The sequence below is a fragment of the Bos indicus x Bos taurus genome, chromosome 20 (assembly GCF_003369695.1).
Source record: "Bos indicus x Bos taurus breed Angus x Brahman F1 hybrid chromosome 20, Bos_hybrid_MaternalHap_v2.0, whole genome shotgun sequence".
Taxonomy (NCBI): domain Eukaryota; kingdom Metazoa; phylum Chordata; class Mammalia; order Artiodactyla; family Bovidae; genus Bos; species Bos indicus x Bos taurus.
In genome coordinates, this window is record NC_040095.1 from 3,915,113 (window position 1) to 3,940,041 (window position 24,929).

Genomic DNA, 24,929 nt, shown 5'->3' on the forward strand with positions numbered 1-24,929 from the left:
CCAAGATTTTATCACAAAAATAACTTGCCAATGATGTTCATACTTCCTATTTTTTATTATTATTATTTTTTAATTTATTTACTTATTTCTTTGGCTGTGTCGGGTCTTAGTTTGGCACTTGGGATCTTTGGTCTTCGTTGCAGCAGGCAGATCTTAGTTGCAGCAGGCAGCTCTCTTACTTGCAGCATGTGGGATCTCTTGTTCCCTGACCAGGGATCAAACCCAGGCCCCCTGCATTTGGGAGCCTGGAGTCTTAGCCACTGGACCACCAGGGAAGTCCCATATACTTCCTATTTATTATTAAATTAGAATAATTTCTCAATGCAAATGGAATTTTACTCTACATCTAAATTTTCTTTAATCCTCCTCAATGTTTCATCTGAAAATGTCTTCTTTCCCCCTTCTTTAATAAACGGTGAAACTTTACTTTCATACACGTAAGACTTTCAGTACACATCCCTGTCCCAAATTGAAAAACCTACCTCTATCACCGAAATGTAAGTTCTGTCCCTATTTATATTCCCTCCTTAAAATGGTTAAGGATCATCTGTGACAGAAAAAACAGAAACTTTTATCCCAGTCATTTGCTTGCCCTATGCAGTTATGTTGTAATTTCTAGACAGTAGATTTAGTGCTGGTATACAGAAAATGAAAATACACACAAAAATCTGTTTTCAAAAAGATAGTATCCTTCTTGCTTCCAGGAGTATTCATTACATTTTATTACAGGTAAACAATTTTCCCAATTCTCAAAACTCCTGTTATAGCTTAAATATCTTATTCAACATTCATTCCAGAAATACTGGGCATCATTTTATTGTTTTCTCAAGTTTCTTATGTCCTACTTATTATATGTAGTGACACACCTCAATTTTTCACTTCATAATTATGAGGGACTAAAGGGCATATAAACTATTCCGAGTCATTTGGGAAGAGAGACGTATTCACACAAGACGCAATCATCACAAACCAAGAATCAAAAAAGCCAAATTCACAGAAGGGTTTGTTCAACAGGCCATATATGTTAATTTTTGGCAACAAAACAATGATCAAAGGCCTAAAGCTTTTTAATCACCACCAAGTTAAAATTTTTATTTCCAGGGTAACTGAAGTCCAAGGCAAATTGGTGACTGTCAGAAAAAGTACAAGCTGTGATAATGAAGCTGTATTACTGGACCACAGGTCCCCTCCTCCCCACTTTTAAATGAGACACTCCTGGTGGTAGATGGCCTCAGTTCCTTTTATCGGCTATAAACCATGTGTGTGAGTTCAGTCATGTCCAGCTCTTTGAGACTCCTTGGACTACAGCCTGCTAGGCTCCTGTGTCCATGGGGATTCTCCAGGTAAGAACACTGGAGTGGGTTGCCATGCCCTCCTCCAGGGGATCTTCCCAGCCCAGGAATAGAACCCATGTCTCCTGTATTGCAGGTGGTTTCTTTACTGCTGAGCCACCGGGGCTTCCCAGGAGGTGGTTCCAAATATCCATACACTGATATTGTAAGTACTTTAACATTGTAAGTCATTAACATATGGGTTCCAATCTTCATCCTTAAATTGCTGGATATGCCAATCAGAATGAACTTTCATGACACCTCCTTCAACTCACCCCTCAGGAGAATCACCACTCTGATTTGAAACAGATAGATATTTTAATACTCCACTAATGGTGATTTAAAATCACAGGCCTAGAAAGACTTTATTATGCTTTCTATAATCAGACAAAGTCTTCTTTTTCTTGTACTTTAAGGACCTCAAGGTAAGTGGTTTCCCCACAAAGCTCAACTGCTAAACTCAAGTCAAGCTTAAGTAAAACTGAATATTAAGCTGAAAACATTCAGTCTGGGATAGCAAGCAGAGGTAATGATGAAAAGGAAGATAACTGAGTAAATGGGCACAAAAGAATTTTAGAAAAGATGATCACTTTTTTCCATTTGATCCTGTTAGATAATTAAGATTTTAGTTTGAAATTTCTATCTTGTGAGATGCAATATAATTTGTTGACTAAAACTAAAGGCAATTTCTCAACTCATTTTTCACTGCTGCGATCTCCATTTTGGAGTATGAACATGAGAGTCCTTAAGAACCATGTTTCATTAACTTCCCTAAACTGTGTTCTTGCCTGGAGAATCCCAGAGATGGGGCAGCCTGGGGGCTGCCGCCTATGGGGTAAGTGACTCAGCAGCAAACTGTGTTTACTGCCATGAAAGAGAACGCTCACACATACACTTCTGCGGCAAGGAAAGAAGAGTCAACCAAAACCCTCACCTTCAGTGGAGAGAATACTGAATTAGAAAACAGAAGACAAAACTTACAGTTTGGGCTACTCTTTTTATTCCTTAATCAGATTAAAACTTCCCTGTGCCTCAGTTTTCTCTCTTCTAAAATGGAAATATTAATATCAGACTTCCTCGAAGTCAAAGCTTCCTTTTAAGAATCAAGAAAATGTATATGAAGATTTTTAAAAAAACAAAATTACACCAAAGAATGTGTTGAAATCATGGGTCTTCTCGATAGTTGTTGTCTCTGTAAACCTTAAACCATTGAAAAACCATTATTTTAATGACTTCAGTAAGATCTACTCATTCAACATTACAAACCAACAACCTATGAACCCCTGTGCCAGACCCTGTTGAGATACTTACATACAAATTCAAGTATGTCACACAGTATACTCAATGCATGTTTGCTGTGCAAATAACATAGTCAGGAAGGGAGATTTTAATAAGTAAAAAACAGGACAACAGGCTTCCCTGGAGATCCAGTGGTTAAGAATCCACCTTGCGATGCAGGTGGGACACCATTCTATCCACGGTCGGGGAAGACTGCACATCCTGTGCAGCAACTAAGCCCCTGCACCACAAGTACTGAGCCTGTGCTCTAGAGCCCATGAGCTGCAACTACTGAACTCAGCACTCCTACAGTCTGTGCTCTGCAACTAGAGTTGCCCTTGCTCACCACAACTAGAGAAAGCCTGCATGCAGCAACGAAGACCCATGACAGTCAAAAAATAAAATAAATAAATCTAAAAATTTAGGACAAAAAGCTAAAAGCTGTTAGCATTGCTAAAAAAAAAAGTATTTGCATTGCTAAATATCTCAAAATATCAGGCATGTGTTACAAAATTATACGTTATAAAGTTATATTTACATTAATGACTATCTCTACCCCAAACACAATACTCTTTATTTACAGTTTTTATATGGAGGAATGTGGTTTAGAAAGTAAATAAAGGACACACAGTTCCAACTTTCAGAGTGCAATCAGTCTTTAATAAAGTACATTAAGGAACGTCCACTGGCTCAGCAGTAAAGAATCCACCTGCAATGCAAGAGATGCAGGTTCGATCCCTGGGTTGGGAAGATCCCTTGGAGAAGGAAATGGCAACCCACTCCAGTATTCTTGCCTAGGAAATCCCATGAACTGAGGAGCCTGATGGGCTACAGTCCATGGGATCGCAAGAGTCAGACACGACTAAACCATCAACACTACAACCTCAGTAAGTGACTGCAACTTTCTTTTGGCTTACCCAGTGGTTCAGTGGTAAAGAATTCACCTGTCATAGAGGACACGCGGGTTCGATCCCTGGGTTAGGAAGATTCTGTGGAGGAGCACATGGCAATCCACTCCAGTATTCTTGTCTAGAGAATCCCATGGACTGAGGAGCCTAGTAGGCTACAGTCCACAGAGTCGTAAAGAGTCAGACATGACTGAAGCAACTGAGCATGAGCAAAGTACTGTAAAGAGCACTTCTATCTTACAATTTGTTCCTAGGCTCTGCCCTCCTCCAACATCCTCCAAAATACCTGCTTCAAAACCCCCCAACACCTAAATTCAGAGAATTCTTAAAAGGCATCTTCATTATTTCCTGTTATACTTTATAGGCTGCATGCAAAACCTGGATTTCTGCTGCATTCAATATAAGCACAGAATCAGCTCAAGAACAACCTAACATAATACCACTGGTCTGGGTGGCTTTAAATACAATTAACCCTCTTTTCATATACAAAGCAATTCAACTCACCACTAAGTTTGCGAAGGATGACAGAATAATACATTAATAAACACTTGGGGAGATTTTAACAAGCAAATTAGATCACTCCCTCCTTTTACCAAATAGCCAAATAAGAATCTATCCCAGAATTATGAGTAAAGTCTCTAAAGATAATGGAAAATAATTGTACAACATTACAATAGTTTTTACTATAAATTTCACCCCCAAAAGCAAATAACTAAAGCCAAGTAGAAAAAAATTTCATCCTCCAAATGATAAAGCAATTGGTAACTATTCATTCATTATTTCACTTATTCATTCAGTCAGCAGCTACTGAATGCACAGGTACCAGGAACCACACAAGCAACTAGGCATACAGTAAAGAAGAATCAGAAAAGGCCTGGGCCTCAGAGCTTACGACATTGTGGGAGAACAAAGAAATAAGTAAACAAATAATTTCCAAAAGCAGTATTAAAAAATGAGGGAGATCATGCTACTTTTAAGAACTGTAATAAAAACACCACAAAGCAAATATTTACATTAAAGCAAAGGCCCTAGGTGGGCTTCCCTCATAGTTCAGTTGGTAAAGAATCCACCTGCAATGCAGGAGATCCCAGTTCGATTCCTGGCGTGGGAAGATCAGCTGGAGAAGGGATAGGCTTCCCACTCCAGTATTCTTGGGCTTCCCTTGTGGCTCAGCTGGTGAAGAATCTGCCTGCAGTGTGGGAGACCTGGGTTCAATCCCTGGGCTGGGAAGATCTCCTGGAGAGGGGAAGGGGTACCCACTCCAGTATTCTGGCTTAGAGAATTCCATGGACCGTATCAAGTCCATGGGGTCACAGAGCTGGACACGACTGAGCAACTTTCACTTCACTTCAAGCTTTATTTACTAGATACAGAGATCCGCTGCCATGCCCACTAGGATTCATCTCAATCCAGTCCATTTTTCATAAGCAGGAGTCAGACTCTCACAAGCATGGCAGACACCAGACCTCACCTACCAGGTCCTTCTCAGCGTCTCTTTTTATTCTAGTTCCTCCTGCATAAACCCCAAATACAAGATCTCATCCAACAATCCCTTTTCTATGAAGCACTCACTGTCTTGAACTTCCAAAAGTTAAATATAATACTAGACTGCCCCAACTGTAGGCAGAGTTGGAATATTTTATACCCGAGAGAAAAAAGAGAAGTGAAGCCACGTCAAAGACAGGGAGAAGCAAAGGCCTAACAGTACCAAGGTGCACTCTCAGCTTCAAATGAACTGAGAGGTCAAGTTCACACCTTACATGATCAATATCTTCACTTACAGAGTGCATTCTAAGCCAACAGTTGCTCCAGAAAAGAAAGACCACCCTGAGGGCTTGTTCCCGACCCTTTTAATTCCAGGTGAAGGCCAATCAGTTAGTGGGAGTAAGTGAACCAACTTCCAGATCTGTAACCAGATGGTAGTTAGTGGTATAGCTACAACAGACACCATCTCCTTCATCCCTTCACTATTTTAATGTTTTATCCTGCCTTTGTTTTCTCTCAAAGTTAGCATCAAAATTAACTTGGATAGCACTGCATTCTTAATACAGTACTATTCTTTCAGTATAGAAGGCAGTGAGAAGGCGATGGCACCCCACTCCAGTACTCTTGCCTGGAAACTCCCATGGATGGAAGAGCCTGGTGGGCTGCAGTCCATGGGGTCGCTAAGAGTCCGACGTGACTGAGCGACTTCACTTTCACTTTTCACCGTCATGCACTGGAGAAGGAACTGGCAACCCACTCCAGTGTTCTTGCCTGGAGAATCCAAGGACGGGGGAGCCTGGTGGGCTACCGTCTACGGGGTCGCACAGAGTCGGACACGACTGAAGCGACATAGCAGCAGCATTCTTTCAGTAATCCTATGAAACTTCAAATATGTAATACAATGCCCAACACAGTGCACCTATCCTGAGAGTAGATAAAAATTGAAATTACATGTGTCATGTAAAGATTTTTTCTAGGATCTAGTCACATGACTTTTTAAATTGGTCCCAAAAAACTCAAGAGACAGAAACAAACAACTGTTTCAGCATTCCAAAATGTAATTTAAACTATCTTGTAAAATATTTTTTTTTACTATTTTTTAAGAACCCTAACAAAAAGTATCACACATTTCAAACATAAAGACCCATCATGAAACATGTTAGCTTATGCTGCTGGGTCAAACTCATCTTAGAGTCATTGGAATGCTTCTCTTGTCTACTCTATGCATATATGAACTTAAGGAAATTTTTCTAACTGTGTCACTGACTGGGAAAACCACAGCTCTGAATGTGCCTTTTATTAATACATGCACATACATGTTCACTCATGTAACACAGCTTTTGAACTGTGGTGTTGGAGAAGACTCTTGAGAGTCTCTTAGACAGAAAGGAGATCAAACCAGTCAATCCTAAAGGAAATCAATCCTGAATATTCATTGGAAGGACTAATGCTAAAGCTCCAATACTTTGGCCACCTGATGTGAAGGGCTGACTCGTTAGAAAAGTCCCTGATGCTGGGAAAGACTGAAGGCAGGAGGAGGAGATGACAGAGGATGAGATGGCTGGATGGCATCACCAACTCGATGGACATGAGTTTGAGCAAGCTCCGGGAGATTGTGATGGACAAGGAGGCCTGGCATGCTGCAGTCCATGGGGTTGCAAAGAGTCGGACGCGACTGAGCTGATGAGGGAACTGAGGGAGCTGAACTGAACTGACGGAGGGAACACACTAATACAGTACATGGATGTCTAGGCTTCGTTAAATGTCACAGCAATCTCATCTGTTCCGTATATGCTCTTATCAAGTTAACTGAAGAATGCTCAGTGAAAATAAAACATAAACTATAATACTGTGTGACATGTTATCGTCTGAGTTCTGAGCACAGTTGCTGATAGTGTTAGTGAGTCAAACTCTAAAAAAATCTTCTACAGAACTTTATGAGACTCTAAATCATTTATTTTTATTTTTTAGAGACTATATACAATCAAAATAAAAAGAAATCAAATGCTGAGACTGATGTTACTGTTCAATGTAAGATATACCTAAAAAGAAGATTCAACTGTTTAAAATGCTGGAGCCTACTGATTTCATTAACATGCTCATTTAAAGGTAGCAGATACCAAGAGCAGAAGTGGAACCAGAACTAAAGAATTCTGACTCCTAAATCTTTTTATTACATGACATGGTCTTATTTAACAAGGTTCTTGCTCTAGAATTAAGTGAGCCTACTATTAAGACAGTTATCATTTTCTCCCTAAAACTGTTATAAAGTCAAAGATGTGCTTCACACAATTGTTAACTAAACCTAAAGTACTATGAGAAAACTGAGGTCGCTGTCCCCAGGTCCAACGTGGCTTATGCTCTGAGGAGATAAGTAAATGTACAAAAATAACCAGGACAGATTTTTGGGAAAAAGGGAGGGGGGGAGGTGGATTTAGTACCATTTATTTATTTAGTACAATAATTTAGTATTATTTATTTAGTACAATCTTGCAGTTTTAAGAAGCACAAGTTATAAAGATCTAATGTTCAGTATGGTTATTGTTAATAATACAGTACTTTATACTTGAAAGTTGCTGAGAGGAGATCTTAAAGAGTCTCACAACAAGAATGTGTTCATCATTCTGATTCTGGTAACTGTTTCACAAGGTATATGTATATTATATCATGACATTGTATACTATATCTGTCAACAAACAGTTGTCAACCAGTCCTCAATAAAGTTGAGGGAAAGGAGGAGGGAGGAGAATAAGCACTGAAGAACAGTGCTACGATGTTCAGGATGGCAGGATTAGTCCTGGGTGGAAAAGAAAAGGCTCATACTTATTCACTGATGAAAGATTATCCCAACGTTGGAAGTGAAGACAGCAGAAAAGCAGGAAAAGCTTGGACTTTGGATCTACTATAGCCTAGGAAGTAAAGAATCATACATATTCCGTTAGAATTAGATCTAATTTCCAGTTCCTCTTTCCCTGTGATACTTTTGTCACACAGACCACAAGCATGGAAACTATCTGAACAAATGCAAAGGAGCAGTCTGACCTTGCTTATACCTGCAAGTCAATTATAACAAATGCAAAAGCTATCTGAAGGGCTTCTGGTGATGTTAAAATTTAATCAGAAAGGCCCGAGAGTCATTAATTCATTATTTTTTAAAGTTGTGAGCAAATGTATCATTAACACTTCACATTCAAGTAAAAGTTACATAAAATTATCCCCCACATGTAAATATTTCTTGTTCTCAGATAACTCCAATAGAAATTTGATTTCTAAAAACTGAGCTATAATGGAAACTTCTACAAGTTTTACTGCAAACATGCAAAAGTATGGCATTACAATATCCAATGTATAGTCAGCAATATTTAACCTCTCGGGTCAATATATGGAGTATATTGCAAACCAAATTTGATTCTTGCTAGCTCCAAGTCAAAGGAGCTGATGCAAAATGGAATATATGCTTGACTGTTCTTGCCAACCACATGCATCTTTAAGTACATACGCGTTAGTAAAGTCTCAACCTATGGTTCTTGAACTACCAGTGAATCATGAGGACCTTGATGGCAGCCTAGTACTGCCCAATAAGCAGAAGCAGAAAGCTGGGTAGGGATGGTGAGGGGCGGCGGGAAGAATCAGGTGCAGTGGTCCACCAAATGAAGATAAACCATTCAGGTGGTCTGCAGTAAGGAAAAATGAGAGAATCACTACATCAGCAAACTGATCATCACGCCCAATTAATATGATCATATTGCTTAACAAAACCAACCTAATGCTCTCTTGCAACAAGAGAAGATTGTGTTTCAGTCAAAAATCATGAGATAACTAACTCATTACATAAAAGCAAAAGTTCCTTACTACTGTTATTAACACTCAATAATTATTCTCACTGGAAGACTCACCTGGATATAGTACTACTAGCAAGGTGCTGCCAAAGCTTTGCATTTATAGTAAGAAAATTAGATTTAAAAATCCACTGATTCAAATTTCTCCCTAAGAAAGACAGGTGTCATAGACTAGGGCTATCAAAAATCAAAGGAATAACAATTCCTATATTTCTAATGGCTTAAATCTTCTGTTCATACTATGTAACTCTAGCCACTGATTCCTAAATATAAAATCAGAGATGAAAAGGACAGCTCATTTAATAGCCATAAATAAGACTCTTCATTTAAAATGTCTTTCCAACGTAAGGTCCCAGAGAATCTTATCTGCGAAAAAACTTCAACCCTCTACTTAGTAGAAAATTGAAAACGAGTGGGACAAGCCCAATGGGAGGAAGCAAATGAGGGAGGGGCTACCACATACCACAGCAGTTTTTAATGTAAACTGAAGTGCTTAACTCTCTTCTCAAAGAAGATTCAGCTTGCCCCATATGGCAGTATTTTCCAACTGTCGCTTCCCATCTAATTTCAGTTCTCATACCTACTGAACCTATGGAGCTACCCAAAGTACCACTGTATTTCCAACCTACATTTTCTTGCTGTATATTTTCCTTTTGATTCTTTCCACACAACTCCATTCCTCCTAGCAAAATCAGCCCCCTTCTGCTTTACATCAAGTAAATGCCTCCTATTTCACAGTACGTCTCTCTCCAATTGGTATGAAATTTTATGCATCCTCTCGTGAAGCCCCAGAGCTCACCAACCCGGAAAAACATGAAAGATTTTTACTTCTACTGTCACACTAGGGAGAAAACGAGGAGACTTAATCTTTAGTCCCAGTCATGTTCGATTCGCTTCTTCTTTTTTTTTTTTTTTTTACCATAGGCACAGCCCTAAGAGAAGCAGCAAAAGAAAATTCAATGAAGCACCTAGTGAGATGACAAGTGTAAAACACTGGAAATATATAAAGAATAGATGTCCGTGATATTCTTGAAGAAAGTAACTGATGTCTTGTAGAGAATGCATCTGTTCTGAAGTACACCAATCTCAAATGGGCTGTTGCTATATTCTGGAGTTGGACGCCCAAGAAGTCTGTCTTATATTAGGATATGAGTACCAAACTACAACTAGAATTTCCACAACCACACTAGAATGAAAAGTTCAAATGCAATTAGATCTATCAGTTTCACAGGCAGACCTGTTTCCCAGTAACTCAACAAAATTCAGTATACTAAGTACTCACTACAGTCAGGTCCTGAGAAGTGATTTCTCATTTCTCTACTTTGTGAAAACTTCATGACTCAATTCTTCGTACTTTCCTCCTCTTTTCACTTAACTTGCAAGGAGATCCAACCAGTCCATTCTAAAGGAGATCAGTCCTGGGTGTTCATTGGAAGGACTGATGCTAAAGCTGAAACTCCAATACTTTGGCCACCTCATGCAAAGAGCTGACTCATTGGAAAAGTCTCTGATGCTGGGAGGGATTGGGGGCAAGAGGAGAAGGGGACAACAGAGGATGAGATGGCTGGATGGCACTACCGACTTGATGGACATGAGTTTGAGTGAACTCTGGGAGTTGGTGATGAACAGGGAGGCCTGGCATGCTGCGATTCATGGGGTCGCAAGAAGTCGGACACGACTGAGCGACTGAACTGTACTGATAGCCTTCATTCCAGAGAAGGCAACAGCACCCCACTCCAGTACTCTTGCCTGGAAAATCCTGTGAATGGAGGAGCCTGGTGGGCTGCAGTCCATGGGGTCACTAAGAGTCGGGACACGACTGAGCGACTTCACTTTCACTTTTCCTTTTCATGCATTGGAGAAGGAAATGGTAAACCACTCTAGTGTTCTTGCCTGAAGAATCCCAGGGACGGGGGAGCCTGGTGGGCTATCGTCTATGGGGTCACACAGAGTCAGACACGACTGAAGCGACTTAGCAGCAGCAGCAGCAGCATAGCCTTCATTGACTTTTACACCTCCAGCCAATTTAGCCAGCTGACTCCAAAATCCACATTCATAATCCTGAACATTTAGGAGTTCCATATCTAAACTTCAAAATGATGTCTCAACTTAAAAATTCTTCTGTCAATTGAACTTTAACATACTGAAAGGTTGCTTTCTCCAGACAGCTCTTTCTTATTCCCCAAAATCTGACATGCCACTTCAGTATTCTTGGTTTACCCAGGTTCACAAATATGGGATTATTTTCTATATCCCCACATCCAAAAAACCAACTCTTGACATTTTTCCCCCTAATGTATTCCTCTCTCGTCTCTTCCCACTGTAAGCAATCCTTTACCAATGCTTCTTGAACTTGAACGTGCACGGCAACTGTTGGAGAACACTATTAAAATGCAGATTCTGATTCAGCAGTTTACGGCCAGGGCCCGAGAGTCTGCATTTCTAACATGATGTCTCCCACCTGATGACAGTGCTGCTGGTTGAGGAACCACACCTCCTAGCAGCAGAGGTCACTTCGTGTTCCGTTGCTCTCTCAGCACTTGCACAATTTATTCAGTGGTGTTTTTTATCTGTTTAAATAGTGCTTTTCAGTTGCCTCATACATGCACATTATGCTTTCCTAAAAAAGGATTCTGACATACACAAGAAATAGGATAATGATTCCTTTTTTTGGAACAACAGCAACCAATACAAAGTTGGGCATACTGTGGGTACTCAATGGTTGTTGATTGTAAAATGCTTCCCCAGAAAAGACAATACTCATCTCTTGATTAAGAAACTGAAATGGCTTTATGGATCACCTGTCAAATTTAAAAAACAATTTCATTGCCTATCAACCTTTTCATCAGATCTGACAGAGGAAATAAGCTTAAAACAGCTTTCTATTCATAGTTAAAACAAATGTTAGTTATCAGATTTGTAAATTATTGTTATATATTTATTCTTTATCCATCAACAATTAAAAATAAATTTAAAACTGAAACTATAAGCACAGGCAACAAAGATACAAATAGATACACTGAACTTCATTAAACTTTTGTGAATCAAAAGACACCATCAAGAGCATGAAAAGACAACCTATAGAATGTGAGAAAATATCTCCAAGTCATGTATCTTGTTGTTGTTCAGCCGCTCAGTCATGTCCAACTCTTTGTGATCCCATGGACCACAGCATGCCAGGCTTCCCTGTTCTTCACCAACTCCTGGAGCTTGCTCAAACTCATGTCCTTTGAGACGGTGATGCCATCCAACCATCACATCCTCTGTCATCCCCTTCTCCTCCTGCCTTCAATCTTTCCCATTATCAAGGCCTTTTCTAGTGAGTTGGCTCTTCGCATCAGGTGGCCAAAGTATTCAAGTTTCAGCTTCAGTATCAGTCCTTTCAATGAATATTCAGGACTGATTTCCTTTAGGATTGACTAGTTGGATCTCTTTGCAGTCCAAGGGACTCTCAAGAGTCTTCTCCAACACCACAGTTAAAAAGCATCAATTCTTTGGTGTCCACCTTCTTTATGGTCCAACTCTCACATCCATAAATGACCACTGGAAAAACCATAGCTTTGACTAGACAGACCTTTGCTGGTAAAGTAATGGCTCTGCTCTTTAATACGCTGTCTAGGTTGGTCATAGCTTTTCTTCCAAGGAGCAAGCGTCTTTTAATTTCATGGCTGCAGTCACCATCCGCAGTGATTTTGGAGCCCAAAAAAATAGTCACTGTTTTTATTGTTTCCCCATCTATTTGCCATGAAGTGATGGGACCAGATGCCATGATCTTCGTTTTCTGAATGTTGAGCTTTAAGCCAACTTTTTCACTCTCCTCTTTCACTTTCATCAAGAGGCTCTTTAGTTCCTCTTCACTTTCTGCCATAAGGGTGGTGTCATCTGCATATCTGAGGTTATTGATACTTCTCCTGGCAATCTTGATTCCTGCTTGTTCTTCATCCAGCCTGGGATTTCGCATGATGTACTCTGCATACAAGTTAAATAAGCAGAGTGACAATATATAGTCTTGACGTACTCCTGTCCCAAACTGGAACCAGTCCGTTGTTCCATGTCTGATTCTAACTGTTGCTTCTTGACCTGCATACAGGTTTCTCAGGAGGAAGGTAAGGTGGTCTAGTAATCCCATCTCTTTAAGAATTTTCCAGTTTGTTGTGATCCACACAGTCAAAGGCTTTGGCATAGTCAATGAAGCAGAAGCAGATAAACGTTTTTCTGGAATTCTCTTGCTTTTTCTATGATCCAACGTTGGCATGGATGTTGGCAACTTGATCTCTGGTTCCTCTGCCTTTTCTAAATCCAGTTTGAACATCCGGAAGTTCTCGGTTCATGCACTGCTGAAGCCTAGCTTGGAGAATTTTGAGCATTACTTTGCTAGCATGTGAGATTGTTCAATTGTGCAGTAGTTTGCACATTCTTTGGCATTCCCCTTCTTTGGGATTGGAATGAAAACTGACCTCTTCCAGTCCTGTGGCCACTGCTGAGTTACCCAAATCTGCTGGCATATTGAGTGCAGCACTTTCACAGCATCATCTTTTAGGATTTGAAATAGCTCAGCTGGAATTCCACCACCTCCACTAGCTTTGTTCGTAGTGACGCTTCCTAAGGCCCACTTGACTTCTCATTCCAGGATGTCTGGCTCTAGGTGAGTGATCACACCATCGTGGTTACCTAGGTCATGAAGATCTTTTGGTATAGTTCTACTGTGTATTCTTGCCACCTCTTTTTAACATCTTCTGTTTCTATTAGGTCTATACTGTATGTCCTTTACTGTGTCCATCTTTGCATGAATTTCTCTAATTTTCTATGATTTCTAATTTGCATGATTCCTCTAATTTTCTTGAAGAGATCTCTAGTCTTTCCCATTCTACTGTTTTCCTCTATTTCTTTGCAGTGATCACTTTGGAAGGTTTTCTTATCTCTCCGTGCAATTCTTTGGAATGTATCTTGATAAGGCTTTAATATACAGAATAAAGATTAACATAATCCTACAACTCAGTAGCAAAAACAAAGCCCAAGCTCAATTAAAAACAAACAGGCAAAGGACTTAGATATTTCTATTAAAAGAAGATATTCAAATGCCAAATGAGCACATTAACATCACTATTACAAAATGCAAGCTGAAACCATAAGATGTCCCTCACTTCACACCCGCTATAAAAGCTACAATTTTTAAAATGGGAAATAACAAGCATTGGTGAAAATGTGAAGAAACTAGAACCCTTGTATGCTGCTAGAAGAAATGTAAAATGGTGCAATCACTGTGGGAAAATTTACCTCTAAGAAGTAAACATAGAATTAACATGATCTCTCAATTCCTACGTTCTCCTAGGTATATATCCCAAAGCACTGAAAACTGGGATTTACTCTCTGTACACTAAAGTTCATAGCTGCATTATTCCCAATAGCCAAAAAGTGGAGACAATCCAAACGTCCTTCAACGGATGAAGGGATAATCAAAATATGGCATGTACACACAATAGCTATAAAAAGGATCACTGATACTTGGTACAACAGGATAAACCTTAAGACCTGTTAAGTAAAATATACTACCAACAAAACAATAAATATTGTATGATTCTACTTATATGAGATATCTAGAATAGGCAAATTCAGAGACAAATCATAGACTAGAGGTTACTAGGGGTTAGGAGGAGAGGGGAGAAAAGATATTGCTTAACAGATCCAGAGTCTGTCTGGAGTGATGAAAAACTCTGTAAATACATAGTGATGTATTGCATGCTGTGGATATAATTAATGCCATTGAAGTATACACTTAAAAGTGATTAAAATAACAAGTTTTATATGTATTTTACTAAAATTAAAAAAAAATTAAACTAGAGGAAAAGGAAAAAAAGTCAGCATTCTTTATTTTAGCCCCAGTTTAAGCTCTGACTCTGCCATGTTAAGCAAGTTATTTAATTTCTCCCAGCATCAATCCATCTATAAAATAGATACTATCCACCTCCCAGAGTTGTTGAAGACTAAGTGAGAACATAATCACCATACCTGCTACACAATAAATACTGGATTAAATGGTAGCTGTTATTACTCAAAAAGCATTGTTCTCATCAAGTAGGTGTTAAGGCTGCTATAAATGGATATCCAAAAGAACTCCACGATATTCTCAAGACACTCTGAAATAAAGAAGTCAATGTTTGAGATTTCCCTGGCTGTCCAGTAGTTAAGAATTTGCATTTCCACTGCAGGGGCATGGGTGGGTTGGATACCTAGTTGGGGAACTAAAATCCCATATGCTGAATGCAGCAGCCAAAAAAAAAAAAAAACCCAAACAAGTCAATATTCAGTATTCAGAGTTCTCCTCCTGTAAACCTAGAAACTGGTGAGCACCTTGGTCAGTACTCTCGGGATATCACTGAAGGTACAGAATAAATGACTTACCCAGAGGTGAGAACCTACTTTCCACTGACACATCACTACTTTCACTAAAGGATTGAAATATGAAAAGGGAATCGGCTGTCTTCAATGAATTTCATTTTATTGTTTTTTTATTCATATATTTCTTATTTTTAAAACTCATCAGAGATTTAATTACTTAGTAAATGCCACGGGCCACATTCTTGTCTAGAGGACCTAAGTGCCAACCTCAGCATCACAATGTCATCATAATAAGGTGGAGAACTATACAAAATATGCTGTCTGAAAATGTCACAACAGCTGGAAATTCTAGGAGTGTGGAAGCTTGGAGAGCATTGTTAAATAATCTTGCATAAGTTCTATAATATAACTTTCTTGATTAAAATTAGGCATTTAAAAAATGGTCAAAAAAGCTAAAACTCAAAAATTGAATTCTAGGCAAGGTATACCAGAAGATACAGCAACTGATTCCAAAACAATACATAACACAAATCTTACAACATTAAGCCATTTCCATATTCTAAAAATTCTTACAAAAATTTTCCAAATTTCTTCAAAGTACTGCACCTAGAATGGAAGTTATTCTCAATATACACATTTATTTGCATACTTAAGAGACTTAAGATTCAGAGGGAAAGGGAAAGTACAGTACCTCAAATGGCCAAAAAAGTTTTTTAAGTCATTTTACTAAGTCTGCTGATATTCAGAAAGTGAAGCCATCCTAAAATGATGATGTTTGCACAACACTGTGGACGTAATTAAATCTGTCATGAAAATCTTAAATCTGTCATGAAAAACATTGGGAAACTGTGTTTTACTCCATGCTGAAAAAAATTTTTTCATAGCCCAATATGTCCAGATTAAAACTACTACTGTACATCGGAAAAGTGACGGATCTGTGCCAACACCCTTAGGGAAAAGTCTCTCCCTCCCAAACAAAAATCTACTATAATAAGCTAGTAACTATTTAACAAGTTAACCTGAAACACTCACCTGGGCTAATTCCTTTAAATCACAATTAACTCTTTAACTTTCATGACAATAATGGAGAATAAAGGCCTCCACAAATTAAATTCTAGAAATAATCCTTTTATCCCACACAGCTCACTCCTTCACCCCAGTTACATCAGGGTCATGCCTTCTCTCCAGAAATAAAACGAAGGTTTCACAACAATTTTTCTAAACTTTACTCTGGAAAGGTAAAGCACAGCTTAAAACCCAGAGAACTCAGTTCACAAAGAAGCTGACACTATAACTATCTAACTAGGTACCACTGATAATAATAAACTACCAAAAGCTAATACTTCTTGCTTTTAAAAGCCCGTGCTAATAACGTCTGGCTGGTCACAAGTCACACCACCAAAAGGCCTTAAAACCATAAATTAGTTCAAGTGCACTACCAACAACAGAAAAATGTTGAATCAAAATGTTAAAACGAGTGTGAAAAAACTTAAACTACATATAACAAGCACACTATCTATACTTACCAAAAAGTAATTGTACCTGTATAGTTTGGTACCATTAATGATCACCTCACCCACAGGATTTTGACCCTCAGTTTGATCTTAACCCAAGGTTATTTTAAACCACGCCCCCTTTTATCTTCCTGCTTTGTTTTTACTGCAAATCTCATTGTTAACGTGCCACTGAGTAATTATGCTATGACTTGAAATGCACTACAAAGTACCGCTTTCCGTGGACAGTTTTTTTTTTTCAAGACGCTTTGCTGAGCTCTCAATTTGCCCAGGATTTAGTCATACAGGATGACCATACATTTTAATGAAGTAGCATGGCTAAACATCATGTAATCAGGACATTTATAAGTCAAAAGTTAGGTGTACATGGAGTTTAACGAGGCAAGCAACTGGTCCAAATGCTAGCACGATAAGAAAAAAGTTGTAAACCCACCCACCCCAACGACTTAGTTTAGGAACTTACACCCCACATTTCTGTGACATCTAACATAAAGGTTGGAACAAAACCAACACTGTCATTTTTGCTATTCCTAAAAGCTGTTTCTTCTTTAACTAAAACATTCTGTCCTCTACACAAGGTATAGAATGGGCCCAGCAAGAGGTCATATAACTAAAAGCAGAATTAACTGGATTACTCTTCTCCTATACTACAACATTGATTGAATTAAAATACCTCTCCTCAGCAAACATATTTACAATAAAGTACAAGTGCGTTCCGTGTCACAGAAACTTTTAAACTACGGATCCTACTGGGGTAACAGCATTTGTACTTTTATCCTACATATTTTCCTTTACGTAAGATGGATAGGAATTTGACTAGCCCACCCCAACAGTGCACTGGCCCAATAACCCCAGGCTGGAGAAAGAAGCCACGTTTTACTCCGGCAGACCATTTACCCACCCCTCGTTAAAATAATGCTTGAGGCCACTTGAGACTTCCCCAGCCGAGTTCCAGAAACTTGCAGGTTTAAATGGCCAAATTGGAACCAACCAGGGCAGCTGTCATCTGAAACTCAGGAAAGCGGAGACCAGCCAACTCTGCTCAACAAGGCCGGGTTCGGAGAGATGTGGCGGGGCCCGTCGGAGGGAATACATTAGGCTCCCCTCCCCACCTCCCCCCCCCAACCCCCATCAGTTCGCTTTCCTGCAACCCCAGCGCCGCCATCCTGTTCCTGAATAATTAAACGGGCTGGAGAGGGAGCGAGGGAGCCAGAGGCAGTTTCTGGTCCGAGTTTCCCCAGCCGAGGCGGTGGGGTCGAGAGGCCGTGGGCTACCTTCCCGGAGCGCGGAGTGCTTTTCTGGGGCGGGGGGCTGGGGGGTCAGGGGAAAAAGGGGGCGACCCGGCGGCCGGCCGGAAGCGGAGCGCGGGGAGTGACGTGGAAGAGGGGATGACAAAGGGGCGCGGGGGCCCCGGCCGCGAGGCCCGCAGGGGCCGGGACAGGTGGCCAGGCCCTGCCGGGAACAATGGGGGGCCGAGGCTGCCCCCTGGCGCTCACCTACCTCCGGTGCCCTCCGAGTTCTCGTTGAGGCTGCCCGAGGAGTCGTGCTGGGCGCCCACACACCCGCCCATGGGGGCCCCCGGCGCCTCGTCCGCCACCTCCGGGCGCTCGTCCGGGCCCGCCGCCGCCTCCGCTTCCTCAGGCGCCGCCGCCGCCGAGCTCCGGACCAGCGCTCCGCTCCGCTCGCCCGCCGCGGCCCAGCCTCCGCCCCCCTCTCCGCTCCACCCACCGCCTTGGCTCGGCCCCTTCCTCCGCGCCCACTTCTACCTCAGTCCCCGGGCCGCCCGCCCAGCAGGCCTGGCCCGCGCGCCGCCCTCGCCTCCGGCTCGGCCCCGCCAGGCTGGGGCAGGCCCATCCCGGGCGGGCCGCGGCGCCCACCTCACGCCTTCACAGCCCCGCGCTCCCGCGTGCAGGCGAGCCCCGCGCCGGAGCCCCGCGTCCGTCAGACCCCATCGGCCCCCGCCCCACGGCGCCGCCCTCCGCATCCAGGCCTGGGCTCAGCGGGGCCCTCCCGGAAAGGCCGGGGGGCGGGGCCGTGGGAGGCCGCGCGCTGATTGGCTGCGGGCGTGGCCGCGGGCGGAGGGGCGGGGCAGGAGGCGGGGAGGCGCCGAGGGGATGCGAGGCGGGCGAGAGGGGAGGGGGCCCCCCAACCAAACCCGAGGGAAGGAGGCGCCTGGGGGTTCCGTCCCCGGGAAGAGGCTGAGAAAGCGGGAGAGGAGGAGGGAGAGGGAAAGACGGGAATGAGCCAAGAAAGCGATGGAGGGGGAGAGAGCAGGACAGACGGAGTAAAAGTGAATAGGAAAAGTGGAAAGGGGAGAAATAGAGTTTCTGACTCCTCCGGCGCCCCTCCTTCTGGTAGAAGCGGGTCGGGGGCGGGCGGGGGTTGCGCACGGAGAAGTAGCGATGGAAGGCTCGCGGGCGGGGTCCCACTTACCCGGCGGAGGGGTGCTCCTGGCTGAAGATTGAAGTCCCAGCACCTTTTGGATTTGTGTAGAGTCCAATGGGTTGCTATCCTAAGTCCTGGCTTCTCCTTGCCTGCCCCATCCCCCTGCCCCCCTGCAATCTCGGTGCCCCATTACTAGACGTAGAGGCTGTCTTTGTGGTTGCAAACTGGACTGAGATTACAGAGGCAAGGCATCCGGGGCTGCGAGAGATAAGCGTGGACCGTAGTTCAGGGGGGCGTGGGTTTGTTTCCTTCTCGATTATTCAGACACAATGCTACTTCTCAAGATCCTGCTTTTAAGGGTTCTAAATCGTCCTTAGAACAAATTGAAATATAAATAAGTAAAATACCCCGCTTTTTCTAAACTAGAATTTGGTACACTGACCACGCCCGACATTCTTGGCCGCTGCTCTTCCAGTCTGAAGCCAAATTGTTAATGGTCCCTTTAGAATTGTGCTTTTTGCCAGGATGCCTTAAAAATTTTTATCACCTGGCTTGGGTCTTTCTAAAGCTTACTTCTGCCTAAGAGCTGTTTTAACTATCTGCTCCATTTTTATAATCAGATTTCTTTTTTTAACGTCCTGGGTCAGCTTTTGCTTAGCATTAAAGAAAAATTTTCAAGTAAAATACCTAGGAAAGTGGCTCTATGCCGCTTGGAATTTGCATTTAAATATATTTTCATACACTGCTGGTGGGAGTGTAAATTGGTTCAGTCTTTTTGCAAAGCAATTTGGATTGCAGATCAAGAGACTTAAAAATGTTCATACCCTTTGACTCAGGATGGGAATGTAGCTCACAGAAACAGTCCAAAATGGAGGCAAAGGTTTCAGTCCTTGTATTCATTTGACAATCAGATTAAAACAAATGTCCAATAAACAAACGAAACCCTATGCATACATGAAAACAAAGTGCCTTGTGAAAAATAGAAGTCTGCTATATTAAATTTATACTGACTGACAAATGAGTGTTGTCCTAGCTGCTCATGAACATTCAAAGAGCTTATATACAAGTGATATCTTTATGAGTTTTCAGAGGGTGCTCTGATATTCAGGTACTGTGTCATAAAGTCTATTTGATCATCCTCAGCTAAGTATTCGCATAGCCAGACAGACATCACTTCATCACTTCCTGGAAGGAAAGAAGCTGCATACTGATAGCTTCAAAGGGATTGCTTTGTCCTAAATTTTGGTCTAAACCAAGAAACCAAGTCCTGTCGGACTCTGCAGCCCCATGCACCATAGAGTCCATGGAATTCTCCAGGTCAGAATACTGGAGTGGGTAGCCTTCCCCTCCTCCAGGGGATATTCCCAACCCAGGGATTGAACCCAGGTCTCCCACATTGCAGGCAGATTCTTTACCAGCTGAGCTGCAAAGGAAGCCCAAGAATACTGGAGTGGGTAGGCTATCCCTTCTCCAGCAGATCTTCCCACCCCAGGAATCGAGCTGGGGTGTCCTGCATTGCAGGCGGATTCTTTACCAACTGAGTTATCAAGGAAGCCCAAGGAGCACCGAGGATTTGGCAGCTGAGAGGAGAGAGCAATGCCACTGAGAAATCCTTAGCTGTGGATGTTCTCCACCTTGCTTTTATCTTAAAACAGAGACACAGATTCTCAGGAGATAGTAATAGGGCTGCTAACGGCTGGATCATCGAAAAAGCAAGAGAGTTCCAGAAAAACATCTATTTCAACTTTATTGACTATGCCAAAGCCTTTGACTGTGTGGATCACAATAAACTGTGGAAAATTATGAAAGAGATGGGAATACCAGACCACCTGACCTGCCTCTTGAGAAACCGATATGCAGGTCAGGAAGCAACAGTTAGAACTGGACATGGAACAACAGACTGGTTCCAAATAGGAAAAGGAGTACGTCAAGGCTGTATATTGTCACCCTGCTTATTTAACTTCTATGCAGAGTACATCATGAGAAATGCTGGGCTGGAAGAAAGACAAGCTGGAATCAAGATTGCTGGGAGAAATATCAAGAACCTCAGATATGCAGATGACACCACCCTTATGGCAGAAAGTGAAGAGGAACTAAAAAGCCTCTTGATGAAAGTGAAAGAGGAGAGTGAAAAAGTTGGCTTAAAGCTCAACATTCAGAAAACGAAGATCATGGCATCTGGTCCCATCACTTCATGGGAAATAGATGGGGAAACAGTGGAAACAGTGTCAGACTTTATTTGGGGGGGCTCTAAAATCACTGCGGATGGTGATTGCAGCCATGAAATTAAAAGACGCTTACTCCTTGGAAGGAAAGTTATGACCAACCTAGATAGCATATTCAAAAGCAGAGACATTACTTTGCCAACAAAGGTCCGTCTAGTCAAGGCTATGGTTTTTCCAGTGGTCATGTATAGATGTGAGAGTTGGACTGTGAAGAAAGCTGAGCGCGAGGAATTGATGCTTTTGAGCTGTGGTGTTGGAGAAGACTCTTGAGAGTCCCTTGGACTGCAAGGAGATCCAGCCAGTCCATTCTGAAGGAGATCGGTCTTGGGTGTTCTTTGGAAGGAATGAGGCTAAAGCTGAAACTCCAGTACTTTGGCCACCTCATGCGAAGAGTTGAATCATTGCAAAAGACTCTGACGCTGGGAGGGATTAGGGGCAGGAGGAGAAGGGGATGACAGAGGATGAGATGGCTGGATGGCATCACCGACTTGATGGACGTGAGTTTGAGTGAACTCCGGGAATTGGTGATGGACAGGGAGAACTAGCGTGCTGCAATTCATGGGGTCGCAAAGAGTTGGACACAACTGAGCGACTGAACTGAACTGAAGGGCCCCACAGAATCTGATTTCTGACCCGTACTAGCTATATGACCATAAATTTCTGTAGAGCTCAGTTTCCTCACCTGTAAAACAGGGCCAGTAACAATGCTGTAAATGCTGTGGGAACTCATTAACTCTCCTCTTTACTCTGCTCTAGCATGACCTGTCTAAACTTACTGCATGAACCAATCCACTTAAGAAGATATTCTATAGAAACAGGCCTTCTGTGTGTGTGTGAGTGCTTTTCTAGTTTTTAATAACATCTTTATTAAGATATAATTCACATCCTATGCTGCTGCTACTGCTAAGTCGCTTCAGTCAGGTCCGACTCTGTGCGACCCCATAGACAGCAGCCCACCAGGCTCCTCTGTCCCTGGGATTCTCTAGGCAAGAACACTGGAGTGGGTTGCCATTTCCTTCTCCAATGCATGAAAGTGAAAAGTGAAAGTGAAGTCGCTCAGTCATGTCTGACTCTTAGCGACCCCATGGACTGGAGCCTACCAGGCTCCTCCATCCATGGGATTTTCCAGGCAAGAATACTGGAGTGGGGTGCCCATATATTTCACCAATTTAGAGGGTAGGATTCAAGTAAACAGTGGTGCCACTGTGGAAAACAGTATGGAGATTCCTCAAAAAATTAAGAATAAAATTGCCATATAATGCAGAAATTCTACTTCTAGGTATGTATCTAAAGAAAATTAAAAACACTGACTTGAAAAGATATATGTACCCACATGTTCGTTGCAGCACTATTTACAATAGCCAAGGTATGGAAACAACCATAGTGTCATCAATGGATGAATAGATACAGAAAATGTGGTGTGTATATACACTGGAATATTATCCAGCCATTAAAAAAGATTTTGTCATCTGTGATAACATGGGGCTTGAGGGCATTTGCTATGTGAAATAAGTCAGACGGAAAGATAAATACCATATGATCTTATTTATATGTGAAACCTAAAAAAAAAAAAAAGTCAAACTCATGGAACAGATAGGTGGTTGCCAGAGGCAGCAAGTAGGGTGTTAGCACAACGGGTGAAGAAGTCAAACAATACAAACTTCAAGATATAAAATAAATAAATCATAGTGATGTAAGTCACCATAAATCATGCATGATGGCTTTAATTAATACCATATTGCATATTTGAAAGTTGCTAACGGACCTTTCATACAAATGGAATCATAGGAAGTTTTTTGTGACTGGTTTCCTTCATGTAGCATAATGTTTTCAAAGTTCATGTTGCAGCATATATCAGTACTTCTTTCTTTTATGACTGAATAATATTCCATTGTGTGGATACTACATTCTGTTTCTCTATACATCAGTTGATGAGCATTTAGGCTCTTTCCACTTTTGGCTATTATGAATAAAGTTGTTATGACACTCATGTACAAGTTTTTGTGTGAATGTAGGTTTTCAATTGTTCTGGGCATATACCTAGCAGTGAAATTGCTTGCTCATATGGTAACTCTAAGTTTCTGAGGAATTGGCAAATTGTATTTTCCAAGAAGGTTATACCATTTTATATTTTCATTAGCAATTTATAAGAGGATATAAAATGGTGCAGCCATTTTGGGTATGTAGAATATCTCATTGAGATTTTAACTTGTATTTCTCCAATGACTAATAATTGCTTACAAAGGTCCATAGAGGCAAAGCTATGGTTTTTCCAGTAGTCATGTGTGGATGTGAGAGGTGGACAATAAAAAAGGCTGAGCACCTTTTTTATTAATGCCTTCAAACTGTGGTGTTGGAGAAAACTCTTGAGAGTCCCTTGGACGGCAAGGAGGGAATCCTAAACCAGTCAATCCTAAAGGAAATCAACCCTTGGATTGGACTGATTCATTGGAAGCACTGATACTGAAGCTGAAACTCCAATACTTTGGCCACCTGATGTGAAGAGTTGACTCATTTGAAAAGACCCTGATGCTGGGAAAGATTGAGGGCAGAAGAAGAAGGGGACAACAGAGGAGGAGATGGTTGGATGGTATCACCGACTCGACAGATATGAATTTGAGCAAGCTCCAGGAGTTGATGAAGGACAGGGAAGCCTGGCATGCTGCAATCCATAGGGTCACAAAGAGTCAGACAGGACTGAGTGAACAACACCAAGAATATCTCATTGAGTTAGTTGCATTTCCCCAATGACTAATAATGTTGAGTGTCTTTTCATGTACTTATTGATGATTTGTATATCTGCTTTGGGGAAAATGTCTACTGAGATCATTTGCCCATTTAAAAATAGGATTATTTGTCTTTTTATATTGAGTAATAAGGGTTTGTCATACATTCTGATAACACATCCCTTAGCAGATACATGATTTGCAAATATTTTCTCCCATTGTGAATTATTTCCTAATTTTGTTTATAGTGCCCTTTGAAGCATGAGAGTTTTAAATTTTGATTAAAAGTGTATGTTACTGGGATTTCCCTGGCTTGGGTTGGATCCCTGGTCAGGGAACTAGATCCCAGATGCTGCAACTAAGAGTTCGAATGCCACAACTAAAGATCCTTTATGCCATAAAGAAGACTGAAGATCTTGCATGCTGCAACTAAGACCTGGCATAACCAAATAAATGCATTTTTTTAAAATCACAATTCCTCAGAAATTCTGATTCAGTAGGTCTGTGGTGGAGTCATGGAACCAGCATTTTTAATGCAGGCATCAGGCATTTCCTGAGGCAGTTTGGTCCACAGATGGAATTTCAGAGAACACATGTTCTTGACAAAACTTGATTCTCCATATCCCCTGCCAAACTGTTTTTACTTTTAGTCTTTTTCATCCTCTAGAAATGGCACTATAGTCCATCCAATTTTTCAAGTCTCGAACTTAAGAGTTATTCGTGATTCCCCCATGTTCCTCACCTCTTGCACCCAGCCCATTATCAAATCCTTTATACTCTATCCATTAAATATATTCTGAATCTCTGCTCCTTTTCTCTGTATCTGTTGCCACCATCATCTCTCACTTTGGCTACTACAATATTCTCCCAACTTGCCTTCCTGCACTCTTTCTTGCCTC

The 24,929-nt window shown here is 41.5% G+C and overlaps 1 protein-coding gene across 1 annotated transcript in view; it reads right to left on the reverse strand.

The window, feature by feature from the left end:
- The window catches only part of UBTD2 (ubiquitin domain containing 2), a 62,950-nt gene extending 44,527 nt beyond the window's left edge, over nucleotides 1-18,423 (reverse strand). The window contains exon 1 of the mRNA XM_027520254.1: nucleotides 18,195-18,423. Coding sequence (XP_027376055.1) covers nucleotides 18,195-18,264 — 70 coding nt within the window. The 5' untranslated portion in view covers nucleotides 18,265-18,423. The remainder of the gene's footprint in view (nucleotides 1-18,194) is intronic.
- Nucleotides 18,424-24,929: the final 6,506 nt, after the last annotated feature.